Source organism: Bacillus rossius, chromosome 16 (genome assembly GCF_032445375.1).
Source record: "Bacillus rossius redtenbacheri isolate Brsri chromosome 16, Brsri_v3, whole genome shotgun sequence".
In the NCBI taxonomy this organism is placed as follows: Eukaryota; Metazoa; Arthropoda; class Insecta; order Phasmatodea; family Bacillidae; genus Bacillus; species Bacillus rossius.
In genome coordinates, this window is record NC_086343.1 from 23946707 (window position 1) to 23960082 (window position 13376).

The 13376-nt window shown below is 42.0% G+C and overlaps 1 protein-coding gene across 2 annotated transcripts in view; it reads right to left on the reverse strand.

Annotated features, from left to right (window-relative positions):
• Positions 1-13376, reverse strand: part of LOC134539814 (stalled ribosome sensor GCN1) — a 151126-nt gene that overhangs the window by 91909 nt on the left and 45841 nt on the right. Inside the window, exons 1-3 of one of the 2 annotated variants that reach the window (XM_063382100.1) lie at positions 8886-9176; positions 6660-6825; positions 4556-4990 (exon numbers count right to left, since the gene is read on the reverse strand). In XM_063382100.1, the coding sequence (XP_063238170.1) occupies positions 4556-4990; positions 6660-6777 (553 nt within the window). In that variant the 5' untranslated portion in view covers positions 6778-6825; positions 8886-9176. Of the gene's footprint in view, positions 1-4555; positions 4991-6659; positions 6826-8885; positions 9177-13376 lie in introns of those variants that run through there. The other variant, XM_063382099.1, reaches the window with a different exon arrangement.

The window sequence follows — 13376 nt, forward strand, 5'->3', positions numbered from 1 at the left end:
GTGTAACAAAATGACAAAAGCGGTGCAAAAAATCGGTGTAAAAATAAGCACGACCCCAAAAAATTGTGAAAAAATTATGCCATTCGTGGTGTAAAAAAACCTCATAGCGGTACATATAAATGAGGAAAGCGGTGTTTACGAATATGTATATTGTACATAAAAATACAATTATAAATAGCTGTTAAATTTTGTATGTGAAAATCTTCATTACATAAACAAGAAAAATGTAAAAACTTAGTGAAATGATTCATTCGATTCAACATTGTTATACTTTTTGATTACAATACACAGTATTTCAATATCCAAATTCAATTATAGAGTATTTCACTGAACATACTAGAAATTCTCCTCTGCAGGTAAGTTTGGTTGGTACACAAATGTGTAACACAACAGTTACCATAGTATCTTTCATAGACACTACAAAGTAGCAAACTCTGCCTTACATCGGCCCACTTTGTCTGTCGTTTCATCACACAAGAATACAATCTGTTTGTCTTCTACAGCGTGCCTTACTGCTTCCTTATTTGCCTGGCCAATTTTTGGGACATAAGTTTCTCCAAGAGTGTTGGCTCATGGCAAATCCCCTGCACCTAAAATGTATACATAACTTACAATGTTATAAATAGGTAGCATTTATAAGGTTATCGCTGAAAATATTAATGGGCTAATTTACTCAAAACAATTCTTAGCCAAACCTAACCTAACCTTTTCAAGATTACGGCTGGATTACAGAGTCAAACCATCAATCAATCAGTCAAAAATATCTTGTGGTGTGCTCACCATTTCACAATCCATCCTATTTATGTGTTTGTTAATCTGAGGTACACTAGAGTCCTGTTATAGCGAGGTGTCACGGTACCGGGTTTGATCCTCGCTATAACCATGTTCTCGCTATAACCGAATTGGACAGATTTTGGCCCCCAAAAAATAAAATTTAACCAAAAATAGCATAAAAATTGTGTTTGAACCTGTATAATTGGAAAATAACAGGTTATATTAACGAAATCTTAATTTCTGTGAGCAGATGTGTGAATTCTCTTTAAAACGATACCCCACAAGTACGGATGCGATCACCGATTGCGTCAAAATAACCAGAATACCCTACCACGCCACGTAAGTATAGCATCTCTGCCCGCAATCGATTACTCAGCTTGGCCCGCGGCCGACACAGCATTGTCCTGCTATCTATTGTCGACGTGGGCTGTCTGCTGGCGGCCGTGTTGGTTCGGGATGTTGCTAACGGGCGGCGCTAGTGTAGCGCGACGATTTAATTCCTTACAAAAAAGCAGGAGTGCGGCAACGCACGTACGCCTCAAACGAAATAGTCGCTTGAAAACTATACTTTTTTCATTTAAATAAACCTGTAAACTTTTTTTGAAAATAAATTTGGTATTAAACTCAAACCATCACCACCCCCTTCCCGGACAGATACCCCAACAACTGACCGAAACAAAACAAGAAAACTGTCCTAGCGATTCGGAAATAAATACGGTAGTGCCTACTATTTGTCAGATAGTAAAATAAATAACGTGACGTGTTTGTAAACGTGTCACGACAAATAATTCCAAACAAGTTTATAAATATTTGTGTATTATTAACGCGATCAATTAGCAACAAGTATAAAGACGGCTCTAACTTTTTTCCCCTAATTTAGTTATAAACAATGTTATTATACGTTAATGAAAATGTCCCAACAAATTAATTAAGAGCATTTATATTTTAAAAAAAAGTGCGCATTGTTATGTTTATTGGCGGGAAAAAATATATTTTGTCTATTTTCTAAATAATAAGAAATGCGTACAAGTATAAATGTATATTCAAAGGCTTGGTTTATTCGAGTCGAGCATACCTTGGCCTTGAAGCCAAGCGGAAGTTTGATAAAAGAAAGAATAGGACGGGATTATATTTTTAAAGCCACGCACTTAGGTGGCGACTGCAAGGCTGAAGAATGTGACAGGTGTCAACGGCAAGATGTCTAGTGGCGAGCAAGAGGGGTGGAGATAAAGCAGACAAATAACAAAAGCGCGCTTCACGCGATCACGGCGTAAATTCCTCAAAAAGACCTCGTTATAGCCGTGTTCTCGCTATTACCGTGCACGCTATAACGAAATTCTACTGTACTTGCAAGGTAAATTGGGCCTAAAGGTAAGTTAATTGAAAATATTGTAGGCCTACATATGCTTATGAACTTTTATTAAAGGGGGAAAACATTTCTAAATAAATAAGGCTAACCTTCAACATGGGTGTTACACCATTCCCTCATAGCTGGATGATTAGCTTTTTCCAAAGGAATGTTAACTTACAGCATCATATTAACAAAATCAGAAACAAATTCTTGTTTTCTGCACTTTCAAGCTTGTTTGCTTCATTCACACTGTCGCCTATCGAGATTTGTTTAGACATGGTAGAATGCTTGACAAAATAATTATCTTTTTTGTTTTGTTTTGTGTGTGTCATTTGCCACATTCTTTTTGCACGTGTCTTTGCGTGTCCAATCAACCCGCACGTTGAAGAACTTGCAAATCATAATTTTTTCCCGCTAATCAAAAATACAAAATCCTCTGATTTCATCTCTCTTTCGCGATCAAACAAGTTTTCGGCATCTTTGCCATAAATTCAATTGTATTACAAAACTTACATGATGTGGACGGTAGTTGTTAACACTCATAGATAGGGACCCCAGAAAATGGTAAATAAAACTGGCTCATTTCGGTGTAAAAAAATGACAAAAGCGGTGCAAAAAATCGGTGTAAAAATAAGCAAGCGGTGCTAAAAATCGGTGTAAAAATTTGGTGAGATACATTAAATTAAAATTGAAATTGGCAAACGAGGATTGTTTTGCTTCAAATTTTTTTAAATTTCAATATTAAACATTAAATGCACTCAGTTGGCAAACACTAAAAAGTTTTTAGTGTTTCTAGTTTTCTTCTTGGTCTTGTCTCCTTTACAGCAACCCTGTGTTCCCCTAGCCTGTTCTATTCCATCTATTTCTAACCAAATAAAAAATAATAAAAAAAATTATAAATGCAATAAAAATACTGAACCACAGTACCTTGAACATATTTATTTAACCAGGTCCTCATGTTTGGGTCATCTGCTTTTTCCAAAGGTATGTTTGCCCCCACCATCATTTTAACAAAGTCAATTATAAATTGTTGTTTGTTTACAACTATGTTTTTAGAAGTTTGTAAAGCAGCTCCTATAGACGTCTGTTTTGCAGTACCGGTAGTCGACGTTGATGCCGCACATAATTTTTTTTATGAGTTGCGTTAGAAACGTGTTTTAGGCATGTGTCTCGACGCATCCAGTCCACACGAACGTTGCAAAACTTACACATTATTATCTTATCCTTAACATCAAATATATAAAATCCTTCCTGCTTCATCTCTCGTTCTCGATCGAAAACCGTAAATATTTTCGGCATCTTAACACAAAAATAAGCACTACTAACCAGATGCTTGGAAATTAATACCGAGTAACCGAGACGTCATAAAAAAAAAACACTACTGCAAGCTGCACCGTAAAAACATTTATGCCGTAGTGGCACGCACACGAAAAAATATTGTGTTCGGCCAGAATGAAACTATTATGTAGGCGTAAATATTGTGTTCGCTTCTGTGCGCTAGAATCTTTGAGAACTAATACCAACTACACGAAAATTGTGTTCGTAACGCTGCTACATAGCGGTAACGTAAATATACACGTTTGCCGCCATGTTGGAACTACAATCGATTTTGTTACGCGATAGCAATACAATCGATAGTAAGATTATTTACAGTATCCGACCAATGTAAACATTCTTGGTAACGGAAATTACGTGGATTTCGCGCAAAGTTTCGTGTTTTGTGAAAAAATAGCAGATTTCGTGAAAACGGTGAAATAGTGCCCAATTTCGCGGTATTTCGTGTATTTCACTGTTCACCATTTTCTGGGGTCCCTACTCATAGATATGTGCATGCAAAAATGACTGCCATCTTAGCTCCATGCGATTAAATTAGGTTAGAAAAATCGACACCAGTGCGCCTTGCGGCTGAAACAATCATTATTCAAAACACGAAAACTGTGGACAGTCAATTTTGTTATGTTGGTAGTGCGCACATATCGATTGTTACATTTTGTTTTCATTTGCGATGGCAATATTTACTGCTTGTAAACAGAGTAATAAAAAAACGTGATTTCAGTAACGTGTAAAAACAAAGATAATATCACGGCACTAGTCTTTCAGTCTATGTCTATTTCACGCCTATGTTTATGATGGCATAAATAAATAGAACTTGCGACATAAGGACATTATTTTGTGCGAAAAAGAGTAAACTTCGCGCGAAAATTCGTGAATATCGCGACTATGTCGAAATCAAAGGAAAGTCGCAAAATTCGTTTAAAGTATCAAATTTTAATTTATTGAATTTCGCGCTTCACCATTTTTCGGGGTCTCTAGTTATGAACATCTGAGTCAGCTAATATGTAAATCAAAACTTCCATAAACAAATTTAGTATAAATTGACAGAAAAAAAAATGGAAATATTGAGTTGAACACAATGCTGAAGGCACTGACCTATGGAGGGGTCGTGGCAGCAGACGAGGCTGTCCTGGGCCAGCGTCTGGGCGTCCTCGGGCGCCAGGTTGACCCCGGAGCAGATGGTGGTGATGCACCCCACCAGCACCTTGGCGGGGGCCTGCCCCCCTCCTCCTCCCCCGCCGTGGTCGGGGCCGTCCTGGTTCTCCTTGTCGTGGTCGAGCGGGGAGGAGGAGGGGGCGGGGCGGTCGCGCAGCTGCCGGGCCAGCTCGCGCAGCAGGAGCCTGGCGAGCGCCGTGCCGCCCAGCGTAGACACCATGCGGCGGGCGGCCGCGCAGCAGCGCAGGCGCAGGCGGGAGCCGGGCGCCGTGAGGCAGAACAGCACGGCCCTGTGCACGGGGCCCGCGCGCCCGTCCAGGCGCTCCTCGTGGTCCAGCAGCAGGCGCTCGCACAGCGTCATCACCAGGTACAGGGCTGCCGCGCAACACCGTTCCCACACACTCCATTACCAGCTTTCATCCGGCATTCTACATTCTACAGCGTCATCACCAGGTGCAGGGCTGCCGCGCACCACCGTTACACACACACACTCCGTTACAAGCTTTCATCCGGTATTCTACATTCTACAGCGTCATCAGCAGGTACAGGGCTGCCGCGCGCCACCGTTACAAGCTTTCATCCGGCATTCTGCATTCTACAGCGTCATCACCAGGTGCAGGGCTGCCGCGCACCACCGTTACACACACACACTCCGTTACAAGCTTTCATCCGGCATTCTACATTCTACAGCGTCATCACCAGGTGCAGGGCTGCCGCGCACCACCGTTACACACACACACTCCGTTACAAGCTTTCATCCGGCATTCTACATTCTACAGCGTCATCACCAGGTGCAGGGCTGCCACGCAACACCGTTACACCCACACACACTCCGTTACAAGCTTTCATCCGGCATTCTACATTCTACAGCGTAATCACCAGGTGCAGGGCTGCCGCGCAACACCGTTACACCCACACACACTCCGTTACAAGCTTTCATCCGGCATTCTACATTCTACAGCGTCATCACCAGGTGCAGGGCTGCCGCGCACCACCGTTACACACACACACTCCGTTACAAGCTTTCATCCGGTATTCTACATTCTACAGCGTCATCAGCAGGTACAGGGCTGCCGCGCACCACCGTTACAAGCTTTCATCCGGCATTCTGCATTTAACAGCGTAATCACCAGGTGCAGGGCTGCCGCTCACCACCGTTACACACACACACTCCGTTACAAGCTTTCATCCGGCATTCTACATTCTACAGCGTCATCACCAGGTGCAGGGCTGCCACGCAACACCGTTACACCCACACACACTCCGTTACAAGCTTTCATCCGGCATTCTACATTCTACAGCGTAATCACCAGGTGCAGGGCTGCCGCGCAACACCGTTACACCCACACACACTCCGTTACAAGCTTTCATCCGGCATTCTACAGCGTCATCAGCAGGTACAGGGCTGCCGCGCACCACCGTTACACACACACTCCGTTACATGCTTTCATCCGGCATTATACATTCTACAGCGTCATCACCAGGTGCAGGGCTGCCGCGCACCACCATTCCCACTCCATTACACACACAGGGCAGTACAAGCTTTCATCCGGCAAATTATGTAACATGGCGCCAATCAAGTTACTTGCGTTCAGACTACTTCGGGTGGATGCAGACCGCTGACCTCGGCCGCCAGGTCGCACTGCTGCTACGCCCGAGTTCATTAGCGTTTATCGTTAGCGTCTGTTTTTGTTTCAGTACCGTGTTTCCTGTTTTATAGCAGGTTACATTTCACATTCCTATGGTAAATTTCCATGATGATTTTTTTGAATTACTTACCAATTTTAATCTTTATAGAGCATCTAATATCTACGCGTTTATATACCAAACATTTTTTTTTTTTTTTTGGTGTTCCAGTTGAAACTATATTGACGTTTCATAGTTCCGCAAAACCGCTAATCCAGCATGCAATAAAGACCTTTCACTATGTATAAAATAAAAAAATAAAAACATTTAAAGCTTCCATAAAATCTTGACTCTATAAATATTTTTAGTCCAAAATAATAACAATCACAACAGACTTCACCAAGCAGACATTGCTTACCGTCATCAGAGGCGAGCGTGAGGAACTTTTCAGAGATAAATAACTGCTTGTCCATGTCCAGGATAATATTCCACAAGTTATTGAGACTTTTCTCGGGACACAAGTCCGTGGATGCCATCTTGAGGAGGAGGCAGGTGGCAGCGAGTGCCTCAGTCACGACGGGTACCTGGTCAACACTCACACCCTTAACGTCTCACTTCTTCTCCACAGCACTACAACAGAAAACAATCAACTTAAACACCTAGTTAAGGCCATCCCCTTTAACTCTGATAATCTGGACTGATTTAGAAAAAAACTATATAATTAAGCCCCTCACAATAATCTCAGAGAAAATTGTAAAAATAAACATATTAAGACTATCATATCACTAATTTTTAGATCATAACCAAAAATATTTGCTGTTTGGAATACACCTACCACAAAACTTTTCAAAACACCACTTGAAACCACATTTTTTGTTTATATTACACATTTGTTACGGAAATAATACTATAAATTTATAAATTACTGTAAATGAAATATCATTCACAAACCCGTATGCCGATGTCTGCCAATTATGTTTTTCAGCACTCTTTATACTTGCTATATATTGTATGTATTAATATTTTCAGTAACACACTTTATGTAAAATTACAATTATTTAAGATATTAGGTAGTGATGTGCGAGTCTCGGCATCATCGAGAACGAGTCGAGACAGAAATTTTCTCGATCTTGTCTCGAGATAATTTTTTTGGCTCGGAATTTTCGAGAATTTTGTAAACAAGAAATAGGTTAGGTAATATAATATATTGAGGCAGCATTTTGTGTTGCGTGTTGAAATAATTAACATATCTTCAACGTAACGTAGATCGAATAAAATAAAATATACTTGTTACGCTAGTATACACGATAAATTATTAAAAAGTTAAAAACTAACAACTTCCGTTCACAAGTCACTACATGAAACGGTAAACGTAAACAATGAATTGTGCTGTGGTTATCACATTAAATTACAGAAGAAAATAATTATTTTCCATTAATAAAACCAACATTAAAGTTAAAAATAAATCATTTTCGGTATCAATATCAAGTATCAACGTAAAACGGTACGGTAAAAAATAAAAATATAAACATGACTGCAGAATTCTTCCGCGATTGCATTTTGTTTTATGGCCTTAGGTTATACACACGGCCAGCAGTATATAACAAGCAACATGATGTTTAAATTGCGGTCCGTATCGATAGTGACATATCGATAGTGGCGAATGTTCAGACTTTCATGATCAAGTACCGTCCATGGCTCAAGGAAACTGTATAGACTATGGAGTCAATAACGTATGTTTACATACGACAGTAGGCAAATAAACTTGAGTGTAAAGGTAAAGTTGTAATTGCAATTGCAATTGTGGATACTTGATAAAATTATTGAATAATTATGTATTGTTTGGAGTGTGTATAGTGTACATAGGTATTTAAGTATTTTTTGCTGACTTTACGTGTGCAACAAATTTGAGACTGAACATTCGAACATTTGAATTCCCGCGCTGCACAAGTAGCAGCGCCACCCCTTCACAGTTGGCCACCATGGTTCCAGAGTTGGCAACGCTTCCAAGGTTGGCAGCGCATCGAACTTCCATCAGGAAGTCAGTTCATCGTGTGCTTTCATGATGGTAAGTGTGGCTATCGGGCCCGCTCACCATTGTTTTTCGTCTCGTAACGCAATCCGTTGCAATCGTTGTTTGTACAGTCAATTATTTCGCGTGATGCGAACATTTTGGTCCTCCGGGCCGGATCTATTTGTGCCGGCGTCGCTTTCGTTGTTTCGGCGTGTCGTGTGCCGCGTGGTGAACGTTTTTGTGTGTAGGGCAAATTTCTTGGGTATGTAATTTTCTCTAACCTTTTGTGCTTCGTTGAACGTTGAGCTTGTCTCCGCTGTAGTTACTCGTGCGTCACCGAGGTAGCATTTACCGGCATACTTCTCACGTGGTGGTGTTTTAGGTTATGTGTTGAGTCATTGTACTACGTGACTACAGTACAACCCTGTTATAACATTCTCCAAGGGACCAACATAAAAAAATGTTATAAGCAGGAAAATGTTATAAGCAGGAAATCATCTTCACTTTGTAAAAATTACGCGTGGATTGATTAAATTAAAAAGTATAGGTAAAACAACACAAAATACAGGAGTAATACACTAAGTACAGCAATAGAGTGGAAAATTGGTTAATTTTATTTATAGATAATACCTAATAATATGCTAAAGAAAAAAAAATGTTTTGTACGATACAGTTCAGTCTAAACAGAAATATTCAACTCTTTTGCAATCACAACACGCGTTTTGTTGGGGTTCCTGTCCACTTGGTTAATAAACTGATTTTCAGCTACAGAATATACTTTTGCTTATATTTATCGGCCATCATAGCCGTACAAAAACCTGAATAAAATTTCAATACGGCGTATTTTAATTAAATACGACCATGACTACAATAAGTAAAAAAAAAAATAATAATTACGGTAAAGGTTAACCACAAACAAAAGCCGAGAATATATCCATAGAACAGTTAACCATCTCAAGGTGTTGAACCTTTGAAACAAAAAACAGCACCATAGACTACAGTAGCACTGTTTCCGACCATGTATCAGTGCACAAAATGCGCATCAAAAGTATAAAGGAACAAGTCATAGGTTAACAAGCGCGAACAGGACGCCATATTAATAGTCGATCCGGTGCAAGTTGTAGAGTGCGTGTGTACCACGTCTATGGTGAACTACTCAAATGTAAACATCTGATGTTTGTATATGCGTGCTGTATTTTCTAGCTATGGTTTCGCTCTAAATTATGACTTTGAAGGAAGGGATACTGCAAATTGTGGCAGTTATCAAAGCAAATTTGAACGTTAAAGGCGGGAATGTAGAAATTTTAATATTGTTACAGGCGGGAAATTAAAGCATTGTGATAAATGGAGAAATGACGGGACCATGAAATTATGGTGTTATAGGCGGGAAAATGTTAAAAACGGGAATGTTATAACCGGGTTGTACTGTATTTACTATGGCGGATAAACGGTCAGCGCTGATACGCGTGCGCATCGCAGAGAGTCACCTGAAGCGGGCATTTGACCTTTCTCAAAGCGCGCGTGAGGACCCCTCGCAAAGAAACTTATTTCTTGCAACAGTGCGCGACTTGGAAAACATAAAGGAGCAGTTCGAAACTGACTGCGTCGCGGTGGAAGCAGCCATCGGCGAAACAGATGTGGACATAGCTGAGCACGCTTCTCGCATGGAAGCTTTCGATGATAAATACTTCCAAATCAGGGCCGTTGTAGCCGGCATAGAGGACTCAAAGGTACAGCCCTCCAGCCAACCACAGTCTCAGGTGAGCAAACCACGTGCAGGGATGTAGCCACATGGGGCGGCATGGGGCGGTGAAACCCACACTCGGAAATCGCCGACCCACACTAATTTTATCTAAAAACCATATCTCTATTCCTGGATGTATGGCAAGGAATGTTATCTCCTTGTTGCGCTAAGCAGTTTTTGCCGCCTGGCCGGAGCTGGAGGAGTGAATATGGAAGGGGGATGAGCTATTTTTAGACAGTCTTGCTGCGTGTGATGTGCCGCTGCAGAGAAGCTCTCTGCTACTTCCTTCCCACCCCAAGTCTCTACGTTGCTAGGCAACCATTCCTCCCCCTCTTTCCTTACGTTGGAGGGACAAAGACAAGGTCAAACACTCCGTGCCGCCTAGCCTGGCTCGTTTGCCGCCGCGCGTCTGATGATTTAGAGATAACAGTGCCGCCAGGCGTCAACAAAGGACCTTCCTATCTTCCGTGTTAAGTGACAAGCAAACCACTCTATTGCAGCATCAAAAGTGACATGTAGGCCTATACTAAAACATTAATCTGTTGTATGAGTGTCAGAGTGGATAGGTCTTTTGTAGATTCAACCATCAACAAACTTCAGAGACTGAAAGATTTTGAAGGATTAAATGAGAGGGAAATTGCATCATATTTGGAAATGTGTGCAAGTAAAGGTGTCTCAGTTCACACCAAGCCAACAAATGCTGCTCATTTCAAGAACATTAAATTACAGTACCTCCAAACACTAATTGAAAACATTCAAGTCAGATTTACCGATTGTGACATTCTAACATGTTTTTCCATTTTTAACCCTACACATCTTCCATCTCCTCATGACCATCGCTTTGATGTGTATGGAACAGAAGCTATAAAACTGTTGTCTGCAAGATTTGGATTAGAATCAAGACTTTGCCTACAAGAATGGTGTGAAATCAAGCAATACATGGCTGATAACCACAGGAAAAAGACTTGTACAGAAGTGGTCCACTTTCTTTGCACTGACAAAACAATTGGCAGTTTGGTTCCAAATATAGCCAAACTCGCACAAGTGTACAGAGTCATTCCACTTCACACAGCTGACTGTGAGAGAGATTTCTCTCAAATGAAGCTCATAAAAACTGACTTGAGAAACAGACTGAGTGAGTTCACGCTTGATTCCCTGCTTCGCATTTCGCTGGAAGGTCCAGATGTCCAAGACAACCCATTTAAAACTGCAGTTCAGCATTGGGCAGCACAGAAGAACAGAAGAATTCGCTTGAAATAGAAGTGAACGTTAACGATGGTTGAGAAAATTTGGTTAAATTTAAACGGGGGTGTTGTTTTTCCTAAAACAATTGACGTTAAAGTTGTGGTATTTAATTTGCTGTGTCGCCATTTTTTTGCAGGCAACCCACACTCACATTTTCCTAGCTACATCCCTGCACGTGTGGCCCTGCCGAAGATATCACTTCCAAGTTTTGATGGTAGTCCACAGCAATGGCCCAACTTTTCGAACTTGTTCAGTACACTTATCACCAATAATAGTGAGCTTTCCCCTGTAGAAAAGTTAGCCTATCTGAGATCTGCCCTCAGTGGAGAGCCTTTAGGGATGATCAGTTCCTTGACAATGTCCAATGCCAACTTTGATGTGGCCTGGAAGCTACTCGCAGGGCGGTATGAAAATAAGCGACTTGTCGTGGCAATACACGTAGATGCACTCTTGCACGCACCAGCTGTTACCTCTGACTCACCTAAAGCACTACGCCAATTGTTGACAAACATCACTGAGAGCATTTCTGCCCTGACGGCACTGGATGTGCCAGTGACTCAGTGGGACTTGATCCTGCTTCCTATCCTATGCAAGCGCTTAGATTCTTTTCTTCAGACACAGTGGGAAATGTCGCTTACTAATGAGTTCCCTACAGTGAGTGATTTCGTAAAGTTTTTGGAAAAGCACTGTCGCGCTCAGGAGGCTGTTGCTCAGTCACGTGGTAAGTCGTCAGGACTGCAGCCGCCCATGAGAAAATCTTCTCCACCATTCGCTGGCTGGAAACAATCTCGTGGTCAAGCGCTGAATAGTTTAGTCAGCTCCTCACAGACCTGCGGTCTGTGTGGTGGCCCACATGCTCTTGTAAAATGCAGTAAGTTTAATCAAAGTGACCCTAAAGATAGGTATACCATTGTGAAAAGACAGGATCTGTGCTTGAATTGTCTTTCGCCTGCACATCGAGCCAAAGGTTGTCCATCGTCAGCATGTCGTCATTGTGGAGCTCGCCACCATACTTTGTTACATTTTAAGCAGCAACCACCCGAAGGCAGCTGTGCATCTCCAGAAGGCTTCAATGCTTTGTCAACAGAAGCTAATTCTGCGACAGTTGCCGTTACCGCCGCAGCCCCGAGCTGTTCTAAGACTGTCCTGTTGTCAACTGCTCAGGTAAACATCCTCGACCGCACTGGTACACCATTTGTTGTTCGGGCACTGCTTGACACTGCTAGCCAAGCTAGCTTCATTTCAGAGAAGTGTGTTCAGAACCTGCGGTTAACAAAAAGGGGGGCGCATTTGCCCATACAGGGCTTATCCAACACCCCTGTCAATGTGGCCAAATCCTATGTTTCAGTTGTTATCACACCAGTTGGCATCTTAGCGTCTCAGTTTGCGCTGGATGTTTTTGTGCTTCCTCGTATAACCAGTAGCGTGCCAGGTACAAAGTTGTCTGATAGGGTTCGTAAATCTGTGGCACACTTGCACCTTGCTGATCCTGCCTTTGACACTCCTGGTCCAGTCGACCTACTTATTGGTGCTGACCTGGTTCCGTATTTAATGAAAGGTGGAAAGATTGATGGGTCTCCAGTGGCTCTAGACTCTGTACTAGGTTGGATCCTGATGGGGAAGGTGAAAATTGAACAGACTTCAACCAACATGACATCCCTTTGTGTTTTGCTGGTGACCTCTCATCCCATTACCTGATGTCATGAGAAGGTTTTGGGAGATTGAAGAATTTCACCTTGTGAAGCATCAGTCTCCCGAGGATGTACACTGTGAAGAGCTGTTTGTGAAGTCTTACACAAGGCATGAGACCGGCCGGTACAGCGTTGCGTTACCGTTTTGTCAGCCTGAGCCAGAGTTAGGGTCCTCTAGACCTCAAGCCATTAATCTGTTGCTTCGCCTGGAAAGACGTCTCAAAGGGGACCCTGCCCTCAAGCAGAAGTATTCCGAGTTTATGGAGGATTATCTCGCGATGGGCAACATGGAAAGAGTCGCTGAGACAGAAATGGACTGTGCCCATGCCTTCTATATACCTCACCACGCTGTCGTGAAACCAGACAGCTCCACTACAAAGGTGCGCGTTGTTTTTGATGCATCAGCCAAGAGTTCCACAGGTGTGTCGCTTAATGATACTT